This window comes from Syngnathus scovelli, chromosome 4 (assembly GCF_024217435.2).
Source record: "Syngnathus scovelli strain Florida chromosome 4, RoL_Ssco_1.2, whole genome shotgun sequence".
Taxonomy (NCBI): domain Eukaryota; kingdom Metazoa; phylum Chordata; class Actinopteri; order Syngnathiformes; family Syngnathidae; genus Syngnathus; species Syngnathus scovelli.
This window is the reverse complement of record NC_090850.1, coordinates 21,915,955-21,932,758: the sequence shown is the minus strand read 5'-3', so window position 1 is coordinate 21,932,758 and position 16,804 is coordinate 21,915,955. Positions and strand designations below refer to the sequence as shown.

The 16,804-nt window shown below is 40.9% G+C and overlaps 4 protein-coding genes across 6 annotated transcripts; 2 read left to right on the top strand and 2 right to left on the bottom strand.

Moving 5' to 3' along the window:
* Nucleotides 1–252: 252 nt before the first annotated feature.
* LOC125966723 (zinc finger protein 501) lies at nucleotides 253–2,178 on the top strand. 2 transcript variants are annotated; one of them, XM_049717146.2, is made up of 2 exons: nucleotides 253–566; nucleotides 894–2,178. In XM_049717146.2, the coding sequence occupies exon 2, from the start codon at nucleotides 923–925 to the stop codon at nucleotides 1,877–1,879; it is 957 nt and encodes a 318-aa protein (XP_049573103.1). In that variant the 5' UTR covers nucleotides 253–566; nucleotides 894–922; the 3' UTR covers nucleotides 1,880–2,178. The 2 variants fall into 2 exon arrangements, with proteins under 2 accessions (XP_049573103.1, XP_068506468.1); XM_068650367.1 differs by having other exon boundaries at nucleotides 554–701.
* Nucleotides 2,179–2,366: 188 nt separating this feature from the next.
* Nucleotides 2,367–4,232, top strand: LOC125966725 (gastrula zinc finger protein XlCGF8.2DB). Its single transcript, XM_049717148.2, has 2 exons — nucleotides 2,367–2,847; nucleotides 3,006–4,232. Exon 2 carries the CDS (start codon nucleotides 3,017–3,019, stop codon nucleotides 3,935–3,937), a length of 921 nt encoding a protein of 306 aa, XP_049573105.1. The 5' UTR covers nucleotides 2,367–2,847; nucleotides 3,006–3,016; the 3' UTR covers nucleotides 3,938–4,232.
* A 169-nt stretch (nucleotides 4,233–4,401) lies between these two features.
* On the bottom strand, nucleotides 4,402–6,530 carry LOC125966702 (gastrula zinc finger protein XlCGF57.1). The gene is made up of 2 exons (XM_049717111.1): nucleotides 6,165–6,530; nucleotides 4,402–5,982 (listed from the first exon to the last, which is right to left on the bottom strand). Exons 1-2 carry the CDS (start codon nucleotides 6,253–6,255, stop codon nucleotides 4,556–4,558), a joined length of 1,518 nt encoding a protein of 505 aa, XP_049573068.1. The 5' UTR covers nucleotides 6,256–6,530; the 3' UTR covers nucleotides 4,402–4,555.
* A 141-nt stretch (nucleotides 6,531–6,671) lies between these two features.
* dhodh (dihydroorotate dehydrogenase) lies at nucleotides 6,672–9,711 on the bottom strand. 2 transcript variants are annotated; one of them, XM_049717124.1, is made up of 9 exons: nucleotides 9,557–9,711; nucleotides 8,962–9,174; nucleotides 8,687–8,886; nucleotides 8,265–8,347; nucleotides 7,980–8,167; nucleotides 7,753–7,866; nucleotides 7,520–7,673; nucleotides 7,299–7,458; nucleotides 6,672–7,213 (listed from the first exon to the last, which is right to left on the bottom strand). In XM_049717124.1, the coding sequence occupies exons 1-9, from the start codon at nucleotides 9,572–9,574 to the stop codon at nucleotides 7,132–7,134; spliced, it is 1,212 nt and encodes a 403-aa protein (XP_049573081.1). In that variant the 5' UTR covers nucleotides 9,575–9,711; the 3' UTR covers nucleotides 6,672–7,131. The 2 variants fall into 2 exon arrangements, with proteins under 2 accessions (XP_049573081.1, XP_049573082.1); XM_049717125.2 differs by having other exon boundaries at nucleotides 8,962–9,171; nucleotides 9,557–9,680.
* Between the last annotated feature and the right edge of the window lie 7,093 nt (nucleotides 9,712–16,804).

The window sequence follows — 16,804 nt, the reverse complement described above, 5'->3', positions numbered from 1 at the left end:
TATTTTGCATGCTCTTTAATGCCACACCGTTCTGACCAGTAGGTGTCCCCCGTTGCAGTTATTAACGAGTGGTTGTACTGTTCCGTACAGTTGGTAATTAAAAAATAGATTACGATTATAAAATGTGATTTGTGACACAAACACACAACGTAAAACATTATAATGAAACCGCTTCACCGATGTGTGCCCTCATTCCTCGCAGAGGAATCGCTTGTGGGTAAATAATTTTGTCCAAGTGGCCTGCCGTAGATTGAAACGACTCGGCTTCACATCCGGTTACCAGAAGAAAGACTGGTGTTATTGTCAAATCGTTCATGACGACGCTGATTTTGTCCATCCAGAAAATATTTCAAATAACTATTTGAACGTCAGTAACTCTGCTCATTTTGGATAAACTAGCCTCGGTGCTATTTTCGCTTGCTCGCTCTCCGTAAACAAAGAGACGCGGAAGTTGCAAAACATACCAAGAGTACGACGAGGGACTTTCTCGATCCAAAAGAACGAGCGAAAACGTCAACAACGGGAATCTAGTTTCAGGAAGTCTCAAGTTGCATTGCACATAACAGGTTTGCCTACTTCTCTAATTCAAACATTCATATTTCTCCTATCATTAAAAGTACGTGTGCAAACAGCGATTTTTCCAATTGGATTATCAACACGTTTTCCCCAATTGAAGATGATCAACACCGTTTCCCCAAAACGTCAGTAGGTCAAAAAGTCTTCTTTAGTTTCCAGCTTCAGAGAGCTTCCTGATTGGCTATCTTTCTTCCGTGGCTCTGCTCAACACGATGTCATATGCTTGTTTCACTTCTGCGCATGCTTTTAAATCTCTTGCATTGCGATTGTACCTCGTGACCTCTTGATGATAGTGATCATTTCTCTGATCATTCCAGTTTGATATCATACCATCAAAACACCAACAATGGACATCGGAGGGATGAGAGCAGTAGAAAACCAGCTTCCGCCCGAGGAGCCAGAGCCATCCCATATTAAAGTGGAAGAAGATGAACACAGCATTAGTCAGGGTGGAGAGCAGCTTCCAGCAGTGGACTTCCCGGTGATTTGTGTCATTGTAAAGAGTGAAGATGATGAAGATGAGCTTTGTGAGCACAGATCCAAAGCTGGCAGCCTCGTCACTCCAATGTCAGATAATGATGACAGTGACGATGAACATGCCAAAGGTGATGGGACATGTCGCACTGTCAACACACGCTTGACATGTTCTGAATGTGACAAAGCGTTTGTCAACAAGAGGAATTTGAAAAGACACATGAGGATTCACACAGGAGAGAAACCTTTTGTATGCTCATTTTGCGGGAAAGGGTTTTCTGAAATGACAACGTTGATAGCGCACACAAGAACGCACACTGGAGAAAAACCTTTTCCCTGCTCAATCTGTAACACAAGTTTTCGTGTGCGTGCATTGTTGGTCAAACACATGAGGACGCACACTGGGGAGAAACCTTATTCTTGCCCTATCTGTGAAAGAAGATTCTCTCGAAAGGAATCCATGATAACACATATGCAAACACATACAGGTGAGAAACCGTTTGCCTGCTCAGAGTGCGGCCAGAGATTCTCCCGGAAGGGAAATTTGAGAACGCACTCAAGAACACATACCGGAGAGAAGCCATTTTCTTGCACAGTCTGCAATGCAAATTTCCGAGTTCAGTCAGGATTGGTTCAGCACATGAGAACGCACACAGGAGAGAAACCTTTTGCCTGCTCAGAATGCGGCAAACGGTTCACTCAAAGGACAAATTTGATGACGCACTCAAGATCACACACTGGAGAAAAACCTTTTACCTGCTCAATCTGTCATACAAGTTTTAGTTATCATTCTTCTTTGAATAATCACATGAGAACACACAGTAAGTAACGATGTCTATATTGAGATTGTGTGATAGCTATATTCAAAAGTGTTTTCAACTTTGTAAGGGTTTACAAATTTCTATGTCGCCATAGTGACTTACAGAAAACATCGCAATATTGGATATCGTTCTTTACCACATTGTGTTCTTTATGGAAAACAAATTTAATCTGCCTGATTTTTCATTTGACAGTTTGTTGAAATGAAAATGTATCGAGACTGTGGTGGATACTCACAATTGATCATAATATATGAAACAAATAATAATGAATGTTGTGTTTTTGAAATATAAATGCATCACGAATCAATTAAGTCTTTGGTATTTTCTCCTTGAAAGAGAAAATGATGTCAAAACGTCTCGCGTTTGAGGTCGATATATTACCGTAAATTGTGGATTATTACTTTTATTTTAATTAAAAATACAAAATAAATCCACCGGAACCTTCGGGTGGGCAGCCTTTTGCCACCCGGACATGCATGAAATGAAAGAACGCTTTTTTAAAGAGTAGTTTGTCCCAACAGGTTCGCCGTAGCCAATGCGTTACACAGTGTACGCCCAACTGCCATCGAATTAGTTACTGTTACAATGTTTATTTTTGCGTTATAGTGATCTCATTTTACTTTTCAATTCTATCACATAAAGGGGTAACCGTAATTTAGAAATTATCAGGTGCCATTTAAACTGGTATGTGATCACTTTCGAGGATCTCCGGTTTAGCTTAGCTTGGTATCTGCTTACAAAGCGACGGAGAAGTTAGCAACAAAGCGCTAATCGGAATAAATAAGAGTGTAAAGTGATGTGATTCTATGAAATAACGAGAGAAGATGTTTAAAAGTGCGAAATACACATTCTGTGAGTCTAACTGTGGCTACTGGTGAGACTGTCCACAAGGGTGAACTTTCTCGAACAAACGAGCGATAACGTCAACTCCCGGACGGACACTGTTTTGGACAAGCCTCAAGTTGTGTCGCAGCAGGTTTGAGCAATCTTGACTTTCACTTGTATAGTAGCTTTCTGGTTTTGATTGTTAAGTGGTAACCTTATCTGCCCTCCATGATTTTTCTTCCCCGATTTCAATATTTGACAGTCATTTAGCCAGTTACTTTAAATTTTGAAATTTGCCATCGTTTGCAGCCACACACACAATGGATGACGGTGGTGGAATCGGGCTTTGCTTTGCGCAGCCCCCCAGCGTCAAAGAGGAAGAGGAGCAGCGCTTCATCAGTCAGGAGGGCGAGCATCTTCAAGGGCTGGACTTCCCGGTGATCCGTGTCATCGTAAAGAGTGAAGATGATGAAGACAGAAGTGAGCACAACAGAGGGACTGAACCTCCGAGTAGCAGCTTGACAGCAGAAGGCGATCACTGCGGAAGATCCACAACTGACAGACTGCTAACTCCGCTATTAGACAGTGACGACGCAATGTCACGCTATCCCGACACTGACGATGAACACTCCAAAGAAGATGTGAACAAACCCTTGACATGTTCTGAATGTGACAAAACGTTTGGCCACAAAAAGAATCTGAAAAGGCACATGAGATATCACACGGGGGAAAAACCATTTGTCTGCTCATTCTGCGGTCAAGCATTTTATGAGAAGGCTCATTTGACAACACACACAAGAACACACACTGGGGAAAAGCCATTTTCCTGCTCAATTTGCGATAAAATATTTTGCGATCGATCTGCGTGGGTTGTTCACCAGAGAACACACACTGGAGAGAAACCTTTTACTTGCTCAATTTGCGGAAAAAGTTTCCCTCGCAGGGAAAATCTAAGAACTCACACACGAACGCACACAGGAGAGAAACCTTTTACATGCACTGTCTGCAAAACCAGTTTTACTGTTCGGTCCACATTGGTTCAGCACATGAGAACGCACACGGGTGAAAAACCTTTTGCATGCTCAGACTGCGGCACAAAATTCTCTCAAAAGACGCATTTAAAAAATCATATGAGAACGCACACTGGGGAAAAACCGTTTACTTGCCCTTTTTGTGACAAACGTTTTTCTGTTAAGGGAAGTTTGATAACACACATTCGAACGCACACTGGAGGGATGTGATGTGTTGCTGTGAGATGTCATTTCTTAATAATCATCAGTCACCTGAGTTTTCATTCTACACAATACTCATTTTTTTTAACATTAATTCTTATGTATTTTCCACTCTTCATATTATACAACGCTATCATCTAAAATCAAGTTCACAAGCATAGTATGTCAATTATGTATCATAGTTTGGGATGATGTGATGGATTCCATTACGTCATTGATTGTACTGCATGTCTTCACCTCTTTAAAATGAAGACTAATGTATCCAAAATGGGTTTGACTGCAATAAAACCAAATTGACACTCAATCAAGCCTTGATTTTTTATTTATTTTTTTTATATGTTGACATTTGTAAGGTAGGGTTTTCAAATTTCTGAGTCAAGAATCAGAATCTTTCCAAAGATTCCTGAATCCCACATTCATTTAAAAAGTCACCTATTTTCTGAGAAAATAAAAACGTTATGAAAAAAGGTGTATTAGGTTCCAAAGTAGTACACTAGGGCAAGTTTTTATTTTTAATTACACTTTTATTTATTCATCATGAAACATTTGACATTAAATAGAATGAGAATACCACACTTCAACGCTCAAGGCCTATAAAGAACATCACACACAAAGAAAAAACATCAGCTAATTTGTTCCCTTGAGAGAATCTTGTGACACAATCTGCGCAGGCAAAGGGTTTTTCGCCAGTGCGCATGTGTGTGCTTTTAAAAGTTTCTTTAGCGTGAACCCTCGTTCACATAGTGAACAGCCAAAAGGTTTTTCTCCAGTATGTCTTCTTCTGTGTGCTTTCAAATGTCCCTTTTGTCTGAATCGTCGACCACAAAATGAACATTCAAACGGTTTTTCCCCAGTGTGTGTTCTTGTGTGTATTTGTAATTCTATCTTCATCCTAAACGCTTTACCACAGATTGAGCAGGCAAAAGGTTTTTCCCCAGTGTGTGTTCTTGTGTGTCTTATCAAGCTTTCCTTTAGAGAAAACGTTTTCTCACAAACGGAGCAAGTAAAAGGTTTTTCCCCTGTGTGCGTTCTTGTGTGAACCCGTAAATCTGCATTTCTAGAAAATCTTTTACCGCATTCTGAGCAGACAAAAGATTTTTCCGCATTGTGTCTTCTTGTATGTCTTGTCAAATATGCCTTTGAAGAGAATCTTTTGCCGCACTCGGAGCAGGCAAACGGTTTTTCCCCAGTGTGTGTTTTTAAGTGATTGCTTAAACGGCCCTTTCTCGCGTAACTTTTCCCACAAACTGAGCAGGCAAAAGGTTTTTCCCCAGTGTGTGTTCTTGTATGTATTATTAAGCTTTCCTTTAGCGAAAATGTTTTACTACAAACTGAACAGGCAAATGGTTTTTCTCCAGTGTGTGTTCTTGTGTGAACTGTTAATTCTCCCTTTGTCGAAAATTCTTTACCGCAATCAGAGCAGACAAAAGGTTTTAACCCAGTGTGTGTTCTGGTGTGACATATTAAACTTTGCTTTAGAGAATAACTTTTACCGCAAATGGAACAGGCAAAAGGTTTTTCTCCAGTGTGTGTTCTTGTGTGAGCTATTAAAGTGCTTCTTTGAATGAATCGTCTTCCACAAACGGAGCAGGCAAAAGATTCTCCCGTGTGTATTCTTGTGTGTCTTTTCAAGGACGACTTGTAGACAAACGTTTTGTCACATTGAGAACATTTCAATTGTTTGTTGTCGGTGTGACGCATCATATCACCTTTGGAGTGTTCGTCATCATTATCATCATCATGATTATCATCATCATGATTATCATCGTCAGTGTCAGAAGAGCGTGACGTTATGTCGTCTCCTTCAGAAAGTGGAGCGAAGAGGTTGTCTGTTTGTGGTCCTCCACAGTCACCCGCTTCAGTCTTCACACCAGTCATAAGAAACTTTGTGATTTTGTCCTCCTGCTCCTCTTCTTTAATTTGAGGATGTTTTGACTTCCCCTCTTCTGCTTTAATTTGGACATACTCTGGCTCCTCCTCCTCTTTCATTTGAGAACACTCTGGCTCCTCCTCTTTTTTAATTTGATGCTCAGTAAGAAGATCTTCATTGAGGACTGCAGGACACAAGAAAACAAAAGTCAACCTTTTCTCACCACTTTGAAATTCGTGTTCAATAATCTATTTGAAGTGAAGACATGCTTTTGTGCAAGATTTGACGTAAACAGTAAATAAAAATGACGTAGGAATATATTTGATAGACAGCTACTAAACAAGTGAGACTGACAAGAGAACAAACCTGCGCTGAACAGCACAGTTCGAGGCTCCAATTTGAAACGCGAAGGTCCACAAAGGTCCTTGTTGCACTCTGCTGTCTTTCTTGCACACATTTTCAAGCGACAATCAGAATACTTTGCATTTTGTCGATCTCCTCTTGGCGATGTGTTGCTGTCAAACACGTCTCTTTGTTAGCCGCGAGCAAGTTATGCTAAATTAATCATAGAAGCTTCAACACCCGGACACGAAATTTAAAATGATTCTTTTAGTCGATGATGCACGTTGTGTGTCGAGGCTTTAGTTTGTTAAGTCCTCCTTTCTGAAACAATTATTTGATGAAGCGTCTCCAAACTGTGGCTGTACATATTGATCAGTACGCATGCGCAACGAATCGGCCATTTTTTTTTAAAGAAAGGGAGGGGGAGGCAAGCTACGGCAACTACAATAGGACAGAATTATTGGATGTTCATAAACGCGTCCATCCATTTTCTTTGTAATTTTCTTGATAATAAAATTACATAATTGCAGCTTTATTTTCATAGCACATTTAATACAAAAGGCCATTGGGTCACCTTGGTTCAATGGGGTAAGAAAATGAAAGTAACTTGGCAAAACAATCTGAAGAGGGGCGACGATCACATCTTGGACTACTTTGCTTTTGTCTGTATTATTAAACTTCTCATTGGAGCGACTCTTTTCCCCCAAGTTTTCAACCACAAACTGAGCACCAGTGTATGTTCTTGTGTGAACTTTCATAACTTTCATAAACCTAGAAGATAAAATATATACAGTATAAATCAATGCTGTTCACAAGAGGAGCACAGCAGAACCTTAATTAGCATTCAAGTTGCACAACGAGAACGCTCAACTGAGGCGTCTGGAGTGTCGAGTATGTTTGTATTAGCGTTTTGCTAATCGCTGTTACACTGTAACAAAAGATGAACTTCTGCCCAGCTGGAGGAAAGACTGCTGCAGAGATGGCGGAGACATCAGCTTTCTTTGCGAGTGGCTCCATCTAATCCCTTGTGATCTGCGCCGACGGCCTCAGAAACACTGCTAAATCCTTGTTCTCTGCAAAAAGTGGCAGGGAAGCAACAGACATGAAGGGAAAAACCAAGCAAATCTGTTAGATGTGACAAAAGTCAAAATTTCTCACTTCAGAAGCTGTTCCAATTCCCGCTTTATTTTGGTGACTACAGGCGGGCCCTGGTAGGTCAAAGCTGTGTAAAGCTGAACCAATGATGCACCGGCCCGGATTTTATCCATGGCGTCCTGTCCGCTGGCCACGCCCCCAATTCCGACAATCGTCACTTTCCCTAAGAAAACATTAACACACTTGCAGTGGGACAGAAAAAAAAATAAAGGCGAGTAATGTACCTTTGGTGAGTCTGTACATTTCTCTAACGGCGTTTGTGGACATGTCTTTGAGAGGCTGCCCACTCAGCCCACCAGTCTCACACTTTTGAGGATCTTGTAGAGCTTCTGGCCGGGACACAGTGGTGTTGGACACCATTAAGCCATCCACGCCAAGCTACAGAAAAAAAAAAAAACATCACCGTGTGTGTTTGGGAGGGCCTGACGTTAAATCAAAATTAACTCAAACTTCAGACCTCAGTAACAACATCAGCGATGTCCCGTTTATCCTGAGCGGTGAGGTCTAGCGCGATCTTAACCAGGACGGGAGGCTTGTGTTTTCCCTGCATGCCGTCCCGCTTTTTCAATACCTGAAAAAAACATTAATAGCAGGTAGCAGAAACAAAACTGGTTTTCGATTTCTATTCTAAAATAAGACGCAGCGTCACATGAAGGCGAGCAACGAACGGAAGTTTCAACAAACCGTATGTAAGAGCCGTCGGAGCTCCGCTTTGCCCTGCAGGTCACGCAGACCTGGCGTATTGGGACTGCTGACATTTACCACAAGGTAGTCGGCCAGCGAGCCCATCCCCGTCATCCCCTCCAAGTAATCTGCCTTTGCATCCCAGGACTCCTTGTTCTTGCCCAGGTTAATTCCCAGGGGAAAGCCGGCTAGAAAGAAAAATAATCGGCATCATCGCAAGAAGCCTCAGACGCAGTGAAATATTCAGTGAGGCAAAATTAAGAAAGCATTACAAATAAAACAAACCTTTTGTTTGCTCCTGTTGAGCTGCCTCTCGGGCCTTCAACCTCTGCTGTGCTTCGAGAATACCACAACTGTTGAAACCATATCTAGAACACGGTGAAACATCTCATATTTAAAATAAATTGCAATGAAGGATGTCAACTGTCTGCATTACACAACAATTGAGACACTTGCCTCGCAAACATGAGTCTGCATATTGTGTTGACTTATGCTGATGACAGTCTTCGCGGTATGTGTGTGTTTATTACGTGTAATGTTTGCTTTTTTCTGGAACATGCACGTGTGTTTCTTGTGCCATAGTTGCACTAAACACCTACTTCTAAAATAGCAATATTTCAGCTGTTGTTTTGTTCAAACAAAAAAACGATTTATATTTCCTTACCATGATTAATATTCAACAGTGGCATTCATAAATAATGACGTACCTGTTGATGATGGCACGGTCTGCTGCCAGTCGGAACACGCGTGGTTTGGGGTTGCCATCTTGCGGTTTCGGGGTGATGGTCCCAACTTCCACAAAGCCAAAGCCGATCTTGTATAAACCATCCACCGCTTCCCCGTGCTTATCAAAGCCTGCCGCGATCCCGATGGGGTTTTTGAACTTCAGGCCCAGGACGTTAATTTCCTGCACACATCAGAGCACCAACACGGTTTTCAAGGATACAATTTTGTCTCTTGGACAGTAAGATTATTCACTCACCAGTGAGTCGGGGTCCTGGTAGCGATTGATAGGAACTAAACCCAGACTAATCATTTTTATGGCTAGCACGTGAGCCGTCTCTGCCCCCACTAGCCTTTGCAGCAGGGGCATCAGCTGGTTGGCATAGAAACGCTCATCGCCCGCCACTGTGAGGTAGGAAGCAAAGAGGAAGCTACCTGAGCTAATGACCTTCACTGCCTCTTTAAGCTGCTTCTGTGCAAAGAGGAGAAAATATCACAAACAAGCAAAGGTCACAAACATGCAAGTTGACATAGACATTAACAAGATTTGGATTATATACCATTATGATAATCAGCATGCATAAACTCTTGCTATTTTGCCTCTTCTTGCAAGTTATGAAGAACAAAGTAGAGTGCAAGCAATTTCGTCACGCTAGTCTAATTCTAATTATGATGGGCATTTTCTCATTGCTATTTTATGAAAACAAAAAGGAAAAGATCACTGTGAATCAAAGTGGCAACTACGAATAACGAATGACTGCAAGATACAAAGAGTAAACAAAACAAACCCAGCAAATTAGTGTAGCTTAACAACTTTACCGTCATGTCTGTGATATTAAAAAGTGTTATTTTACCTTCAAATGTGCCGCCATGGGTCCAACTCTGATTCAGTATGAAAGGACACAAGTCACACTTTACAATTATGTTACGCAAACGTGCGCGGAAGCGTCATCATCTCGCGATATTTCCACCCAGTCTGTTCCTCGTCGGGAGGACCGCATAAATATAACCACTAGAGGGCGCCTCGGACGCTTGAGCGCGCTTGGGATACTGTAGCATCTTCATCCGTGAATATTCATGATAACAAATTGAATTGTTTACCGATTTTGACGCGGATTGATTTGTTACAAACGTCAAAAATGCAGCTGGCATTGTAATTTCATAAAAAGGGCTTTTTTACAAGTACACATTTACAGTAAAGTATGAAAACGCAGTAATATTGTTGTTTAAAATAGGTCTTTTAAACCAGAAAATGCTTAGTGGGCAGTATATGCCTCTGAATGTTTGTGGTATTATCCATGTTCCCGCATCTAGTTGCCAAACTACAGCATATTGACCTGACGTCATATATTCGGGAGCAGGTGCCTCATTATTTACCCAAAAGACTCTCATTTAACAATAATACAACTAATCCCAGATAATTATTGTATTACAGTATTTTCACAGTAGGGGGTCGGCGGTGTGTGATGTCAGAGTTATTGTTTGAAACAGATGTCACAAAGCCCCCTTGTGCTTTGAAAAGAGGGGAATAAAATAAATCACACAGACCAAAATTAGGTGAGGGTTGCTTCTACACGGTTATTTTTTCAATGTTCTCACAACTAGATGCCTACATTGAAATTTAATTAACATTCAAACTTGAGCCCAAGACTTTTTTCTCCAAAAGAAACAATTATTGGCTTCGATATTGAATTGTGATTTTCAGTCTACATCACAAAGCGCAGATAAATGCATTTCAAGTCTGTCACTGTATCTGTGCCTCCAGTGGGGCGGCCCTGACCACTGGAGGGGGTGCCTTGTTACAAGTGAGTTGAGTCAGGGGGGAGGAAGGACAATGCTGCTGTTAACACTGCTGGTGGGGACCTTTGGATCCACTCAATGTTTAATGTGACTCTGTGAGCGACCTGCACTCTAAGGTCAGAGATGAGCCTGGCTCGGCGTTGGTGCAGGTTGCCTTGTGTTGGTGCACATGAAACTAAATGCCTACTGGGGGGGCAAGGGGGGGCTGGACTTGTTTTGTCCCGTTTGGCATGGATAATGAGGCATCTGTCTTCATGTACTTCATAGAGAAGTGAGGCTCACTGTTTCAATGGAAAAAGAGCACAAGTTACCTGCCTGATTTGTCAGCTCAAAAGCATCGGACCCATCCGTTTAAATGATTGATTGCACTTGTTATACTTATCAGATCTGATAAATTGATAATGTAATGTTATTAAATGTATTCCCACCATATTTACATGTTTGTATTTGCAACTACATGGGTTGGAACAGCAGCATGATGGTGTGTCCCATAATCACGAATAAATTTAAAAGTATAACCATCCCCATCTTGTTTCCCGATTGGTCTTAAAATTGAGTTTGTGTGGTTTCTTTGCTGGTGAGCATGTGACAGAAAACCATCAGCCTCCCACTGTGGACCTCACGGAGTCCGCGGAGTTGGATACAAGGCGGAAAGATGATCTTGGCGGTGTTTTGTCTTGGTGTAATCAGACAGCGACATCATCAATCATGAGCAGGGGAATTACAGTAGGTTACAATAGGAGATAAGCTAATGTGATGATAGTGGGGCCACGTCGACCTGGTGAGACACAGCTCAAGTTCCCTACCCCGATTACATGGCAGCAGCTTGCCCTTCGGCCTACCTGCTCGCCAGCTGAGGACACTGCTTGCTAAAATCCAACACGGATCTAAAATGGTGGAAGGCGAACCGGACTGTCTAATTTTAATTCTGATTTAGATTATTCAGGAACTGTGAAGGGTGAAGTTCACCCAGTTTCATTGTGAGCCTTAACAGAAAATAAAAAGGTTTCTCTTATATATTATAAGTGATTATAGATTAATTTCTGAACCAAATAAATTAACACATTAAAATCAAAGACAGGCATGGTGGCCATCTTGAATTTGAGAAGATTCCATTCCCGTCCAAAATTGTCACACTTCTTTATTGACTTCTATTTTTAAAATGTCATTTGCTTAATCAGCGCCAATGTTGTTTGCTTTGTAGCCATCACATGCTTGCAGGTGAGCGTTTCATGTGCCTGCATGGAATTATAATCTGTCTGCTGCGATAAGCGAGCCGCGCTTGGACTGAGCTCAGTGACGAGCACGCTTGGGCACACACTCTCACTCCCTGACATGTGCCGCTTGTGTCTAATCCCTCACTGACGCCTCTTTGGAGCATTACACTCGCCAAGTAGACAATAAATGACCACCGCAATGACCTCGGACAGGCCGCCGGCTTTCCCAGTTTCAATCGGGATTTTATTTGTCTTTGGGTAGCCAGATCGGCTGCTGTCTGTCAACAGATTGTTTTTAGGCCAAAGTCTTTTTTTTTCTCAGGATTAAGGCAGTTGTCAGTTTGAATAGAAGATAAAATAAAGAGGATATGAATACTTTTGTCATAATGGCTGATGTAATTATTTAACAATGTGTTGTATTTGCAACAAAGCACGGAATACTATTTAGAGCCTAATCTAATGAGATGTAATCTCATATGGTTTTATTGCTTTGATATGGATTATCCCCATGAGATCTACATAAATAATTAACATTCACCAAGGCAGTATATTGAACACATAAGTATGAGAGATATTGTTTGATAATCCGAGCAAGGGGCATCATGTAGATATTAGATAGAAGGGGTCCAAGAATGGATCCTTGTGGAACTCCACATATAATTTTTGTTTATTCCGACTCCCAATGTAGACAAAATAGTTCTTATTTTGTAAGTAAGTAGTAGTTTTGTAGTTTCTCGTGTAGTATATATTGATCAACAGTGCCTACTGCCATACTGAGACGTGTCAATAGCAAGAAGGCATTGTTATTCAAATGTTTCTTGACACGTTCACCTCATCGATCAGCTCTAATTTATTGTGCAAACATGAAAGAAGTTAACCGGTCTTTAAATGGGTACGATATTTACTCAGGCGATTGATTTCTTCCTTCTGATTATTTTGTGAATGGCAGATGGCTGGCTGGTGGTAATCCCAGATGCCCAATGGCCTGACCCTTTGCACTCAAGCCCTCCCCAAAAACCTTAACGAAGCGGCTGAGCTGCACAGCCAAAGAGCTGCTTTAAACTGGTGAGTAATGGCTGTGTCAGCAGTCACTAGATGAGCCAGAGGGTGTGTGTGTGTGTGTGTGTGTGTGTACGGGGAGGTATTAGAGCACTATTGAAGGCAAGTGGTTCTTATTGTTTAGAAAAGAATGAAAACATCGTACATTTTGCTATTGTTTTAACAAAAAGATGCTAAATGATAATTTAATTTACATAATCAATTCATAATTCTGGTTTCTTACATGCTCTCATGATTGCGTGGATTATTTCCAGTTACTTTTTTTCCTCACATGCATCTGAAAAATGACAATTTACCACCACAGTGGCCTCAGAAGACACCCCCACCTCCCCTTAATCCCAAACTACTAAAAGACACACTAGTTAGCAATATACTGCCCACCAAAGTGCTTCCATCTGTTGAAACAAAGCAGATAAACAGCTACATATCTGTAGCTTAGAGAAATATAACACTTGGTACGAGGTACCTCATTGGTTGTAATCTTCTTGCTTTCTGTGCATTTCCACAAGGGCCCCCCAATCTAATCTAAAGTCATGGCCGTTAATCTGCCGCAGCAACAGTGGTGCCGCTGCTCGAGGTAAATTAGGTCTTGTGATCACCATCTGCCACACGTGTGCTTAATTGGTTTGTTTTACTTATCAATGATGGAGATAAGTGTCAATTCAAACACAATATTTCTTGTGGGATTTTTAGTTTAGGACACTACCCAACGAAGTTTTGACGGCGTCAATTCAACTTGGTTAGATTAGTTGTGATATTGTTCCATTGTAGTTCTATAAGTGGTGTTAATCGGTCATAATTTTAATCTTTGCCAACACTTGATATTCAAAGGAATGTCTAAACTGATTTAGGATGAACTCAAATGATAGAACACGTGTGCAGTGTACGGGATTGAGGACCCAAATGCATTATAAATTCAACAAAAGAGCAAAACATGGTACTGGGATAAATAAAGACAAATTTAACAGAAGTAAAAAAAAAACAAAAAAACATTAGCATGAACAGCAGACAGCACAGCACATAGTACAACAGCCAAACAAAGACTGAACAGAAAGGAGGGAACTTAATATAGACAAGTTGACGAGATAACGAGGAATACCTGGACATGCCATAAGTGGCCGAGGTAGCTGATTGGAAGACACAGAGGGGGCGGGGCTAATGAAAACAGGTGAACACCTGAAAGACATATCATTGACAGAAGGGACAAGAAAAACCAAATCACAACCAAACAAACTCAGACTATGACATTAAAGGTGTATTTGCATACCTGAAATTTATTATTATTTAATTAATTAATTTATTAAGCAGTCAGAGATTTTGTGCATGGAAAATTTATCCTTGCGTGAAATCTACCGGTCCATATTTTATATACTGCTTGTCCTCATTTGGATTTGTGTTGGGCAAAAGTTGTGAACGCAGACATTGTTCTGATGGAAAAGGAACAACAGCTTAAAAAAAAAAATCCCACAACAGCAGCAGTAGTCAACTGGCAAGTGTTTGCGAATGGTCTAAACAAACCACAGGGCATTGAGCTGCATCAAGAGGCTCAGCTGAGGTCCAATCTGACATTTATCTCTCCTGGCTGTTTTGCTGATGGCAGCACCACATCGCTTTAGGACGCAGCTGTTCACTGTCAGAGATCTAGGTCAGGACAGGGAGAGTTGGTCGCAAAAAGGCGGGCCTGGGTCCAACGCCAACACTGACATGCCGGCCCCTGGCACTGTTGTGGGCCACTTGATGATGGCGGAGCTGGAAGTGAGCCACGGAACGTTACAGGGATTAAACGTATTAAACAACAGGATGCTTAATTGCTTCAATCGTGAAACTAACCGTCTTTCCTTTTGGCGACCCTCAAAGATAAATGTGACGATTGTGAATGCTCTGAAATTTCCTGGTGACCATTCAAGGTCAGAGCGAGGCTACATTAATTTTCCTCCTCGTTTATTGGCAGGCAGGCTAATTGTGACTTTGACATACTTCCTCTCCTATTTTTAGATCTGTAATTTTAAATTTGGGTCATATCATCGCCTCCTAAGTGAGAAATTTGTGGTCAGCTTCAAATACGTGCGCAACTTACCAATTACGATAAGGTTACTTATTTTATCAAGAGGTATGTCTTTTTATTGTAAATTTTATATTTAATGGTTTTTCAAAGATAGTTTGCTGAATTTGTCACTTTGTTACATGAGGATTTTCCAAATAAACCATCATTAAATTATTATTTTTTTTGTCTGTTGTGAACAAAAATATCCGAGTTGGATTTCCCTTCCTCTTTGAATACAATAAATACATTTAATAATAATAGTAATCATAAAAAAATACTGCGTGTGTCTGCTCATGTCAACATAGACTGAGCCGATTGATGTATAAGATTAAGATCCGCTGTCAGACACACCTGACGTACAGGTAAGAGGCTCAGTTTTCACAGTCAGATCCCAAAGGCAGATTTATCATAGTGTTATATAACACACACACACAAACACACACGAGACGGGGCTGATGCGAGGATGTCACAATGCTGCCGTCAGCACTGGTCAGATCAGATTTAACCCCCCGCCTTCATCTCCACACAATCATCCTTGAATTCCCTCCATGTTCCTGGCGACACTCTAAATTGGAGAACGTCTTTTGGGAAGACCATGGAATGCCCTGGAATGTAAAAAAAAAATAAAATAAAAAAAATGAAGTGACAGATATTTGAATTTGAAATTTTTCGTTGTTGCTAGGCAGAACAGATTCTGGCGATGCGCAGTATATTGTTGCTGTTTTCAAAGTCGGCTATGAATCCTTCATCATTACATAACACCGCTCCTCTAATCATTCTTTGAATCCTAATATTAGACTGCTCCCATGCTAATCTCTCTGTCTTGGCATAATCTATGGCCTGCGCATGTAAGCATGTCTTCACCTAAAACGCCAGATTATTATCCACACGCTGCCGGGACCTGTGTTTACCGCAGAAACAAAATCATCCCCCAAAAAATATGCAAATGTATTTTTAAAAATAAGCACACCAATCGTATGACATCATCATGCTTATGATAAAGATATTTATTCTATAAATGCCCATTTGATATCCTCAAACAAACGATTACAAAGCTCATAATATTTGAAAGGTGATTTTAATGAATATTAAAGCAGTTCTTTGATCATTCATGAGAACCCGTGGGGAGGATATTAAAAGGCATGGCCAGTAAATATTAGGTAAATTATTCCTGCATAATATATGACTCCAGAGATTTTGAAGATGGAAAAACTGCCGGAGAGAAATATGGCCTCTTTTAATTGCAGGGACTGTGATTTTGTTTTCGACTTTATTTTTATAGTCGAATTTTGGGGAAATTTTGATCCAAAGTTACATCACGATTTGAAATTATGTATGTCGCTGCTGCTGTTTACAATCTTTTTTCTTTTTTTTAAATCCCCAAAGAAAAAGACTTGCACAAAAGATAGATTTTTGTTACCATGCGGCATCTTTGGGAAAACATTTTCTTATTTATTGGGGCAAAAAATACCCCCGACCCTCTCCCCTCAAAACGTAAATAATTCCATATCCAGGTAATCAGTGTGCGATTAGGTGAATCCAAGCAGAAAGTCTTTAGAATTCTGACCTCCGAAGGACTAATTAACCGGTAAATCTTACAAAGGTCACCAAAGTGGCAGCCAAGGATGAAAAGAGTAGTCACCATATGGCAAAAGATGCCCTCAACAAGTGTGTCTTCGCTGCTCTTTTAATCTTTTGAGCTAATTGTGTTTCCCCCCCCTACCCCCCCCCCCCCCCACCCCCCAGTCTCTTATTGACTGTGACTAGTGTTCGGGCAGACAAAATGTGGTCAAACCCTAATCTACTTAACTCCTTTCCACCTTGTTTTTGACATTTTCGTTTCTTTCCCATCCTTGTTGTTGTTGCAAAACGCTGACATCGACAATAAATTTGCTCTACCATGCGGGTTTATAAGTGATTTGAGCAATCAGGACAAACTTGACAAATTCAGACGGATTTCACGTGTGAACAGTCGGCTTTGC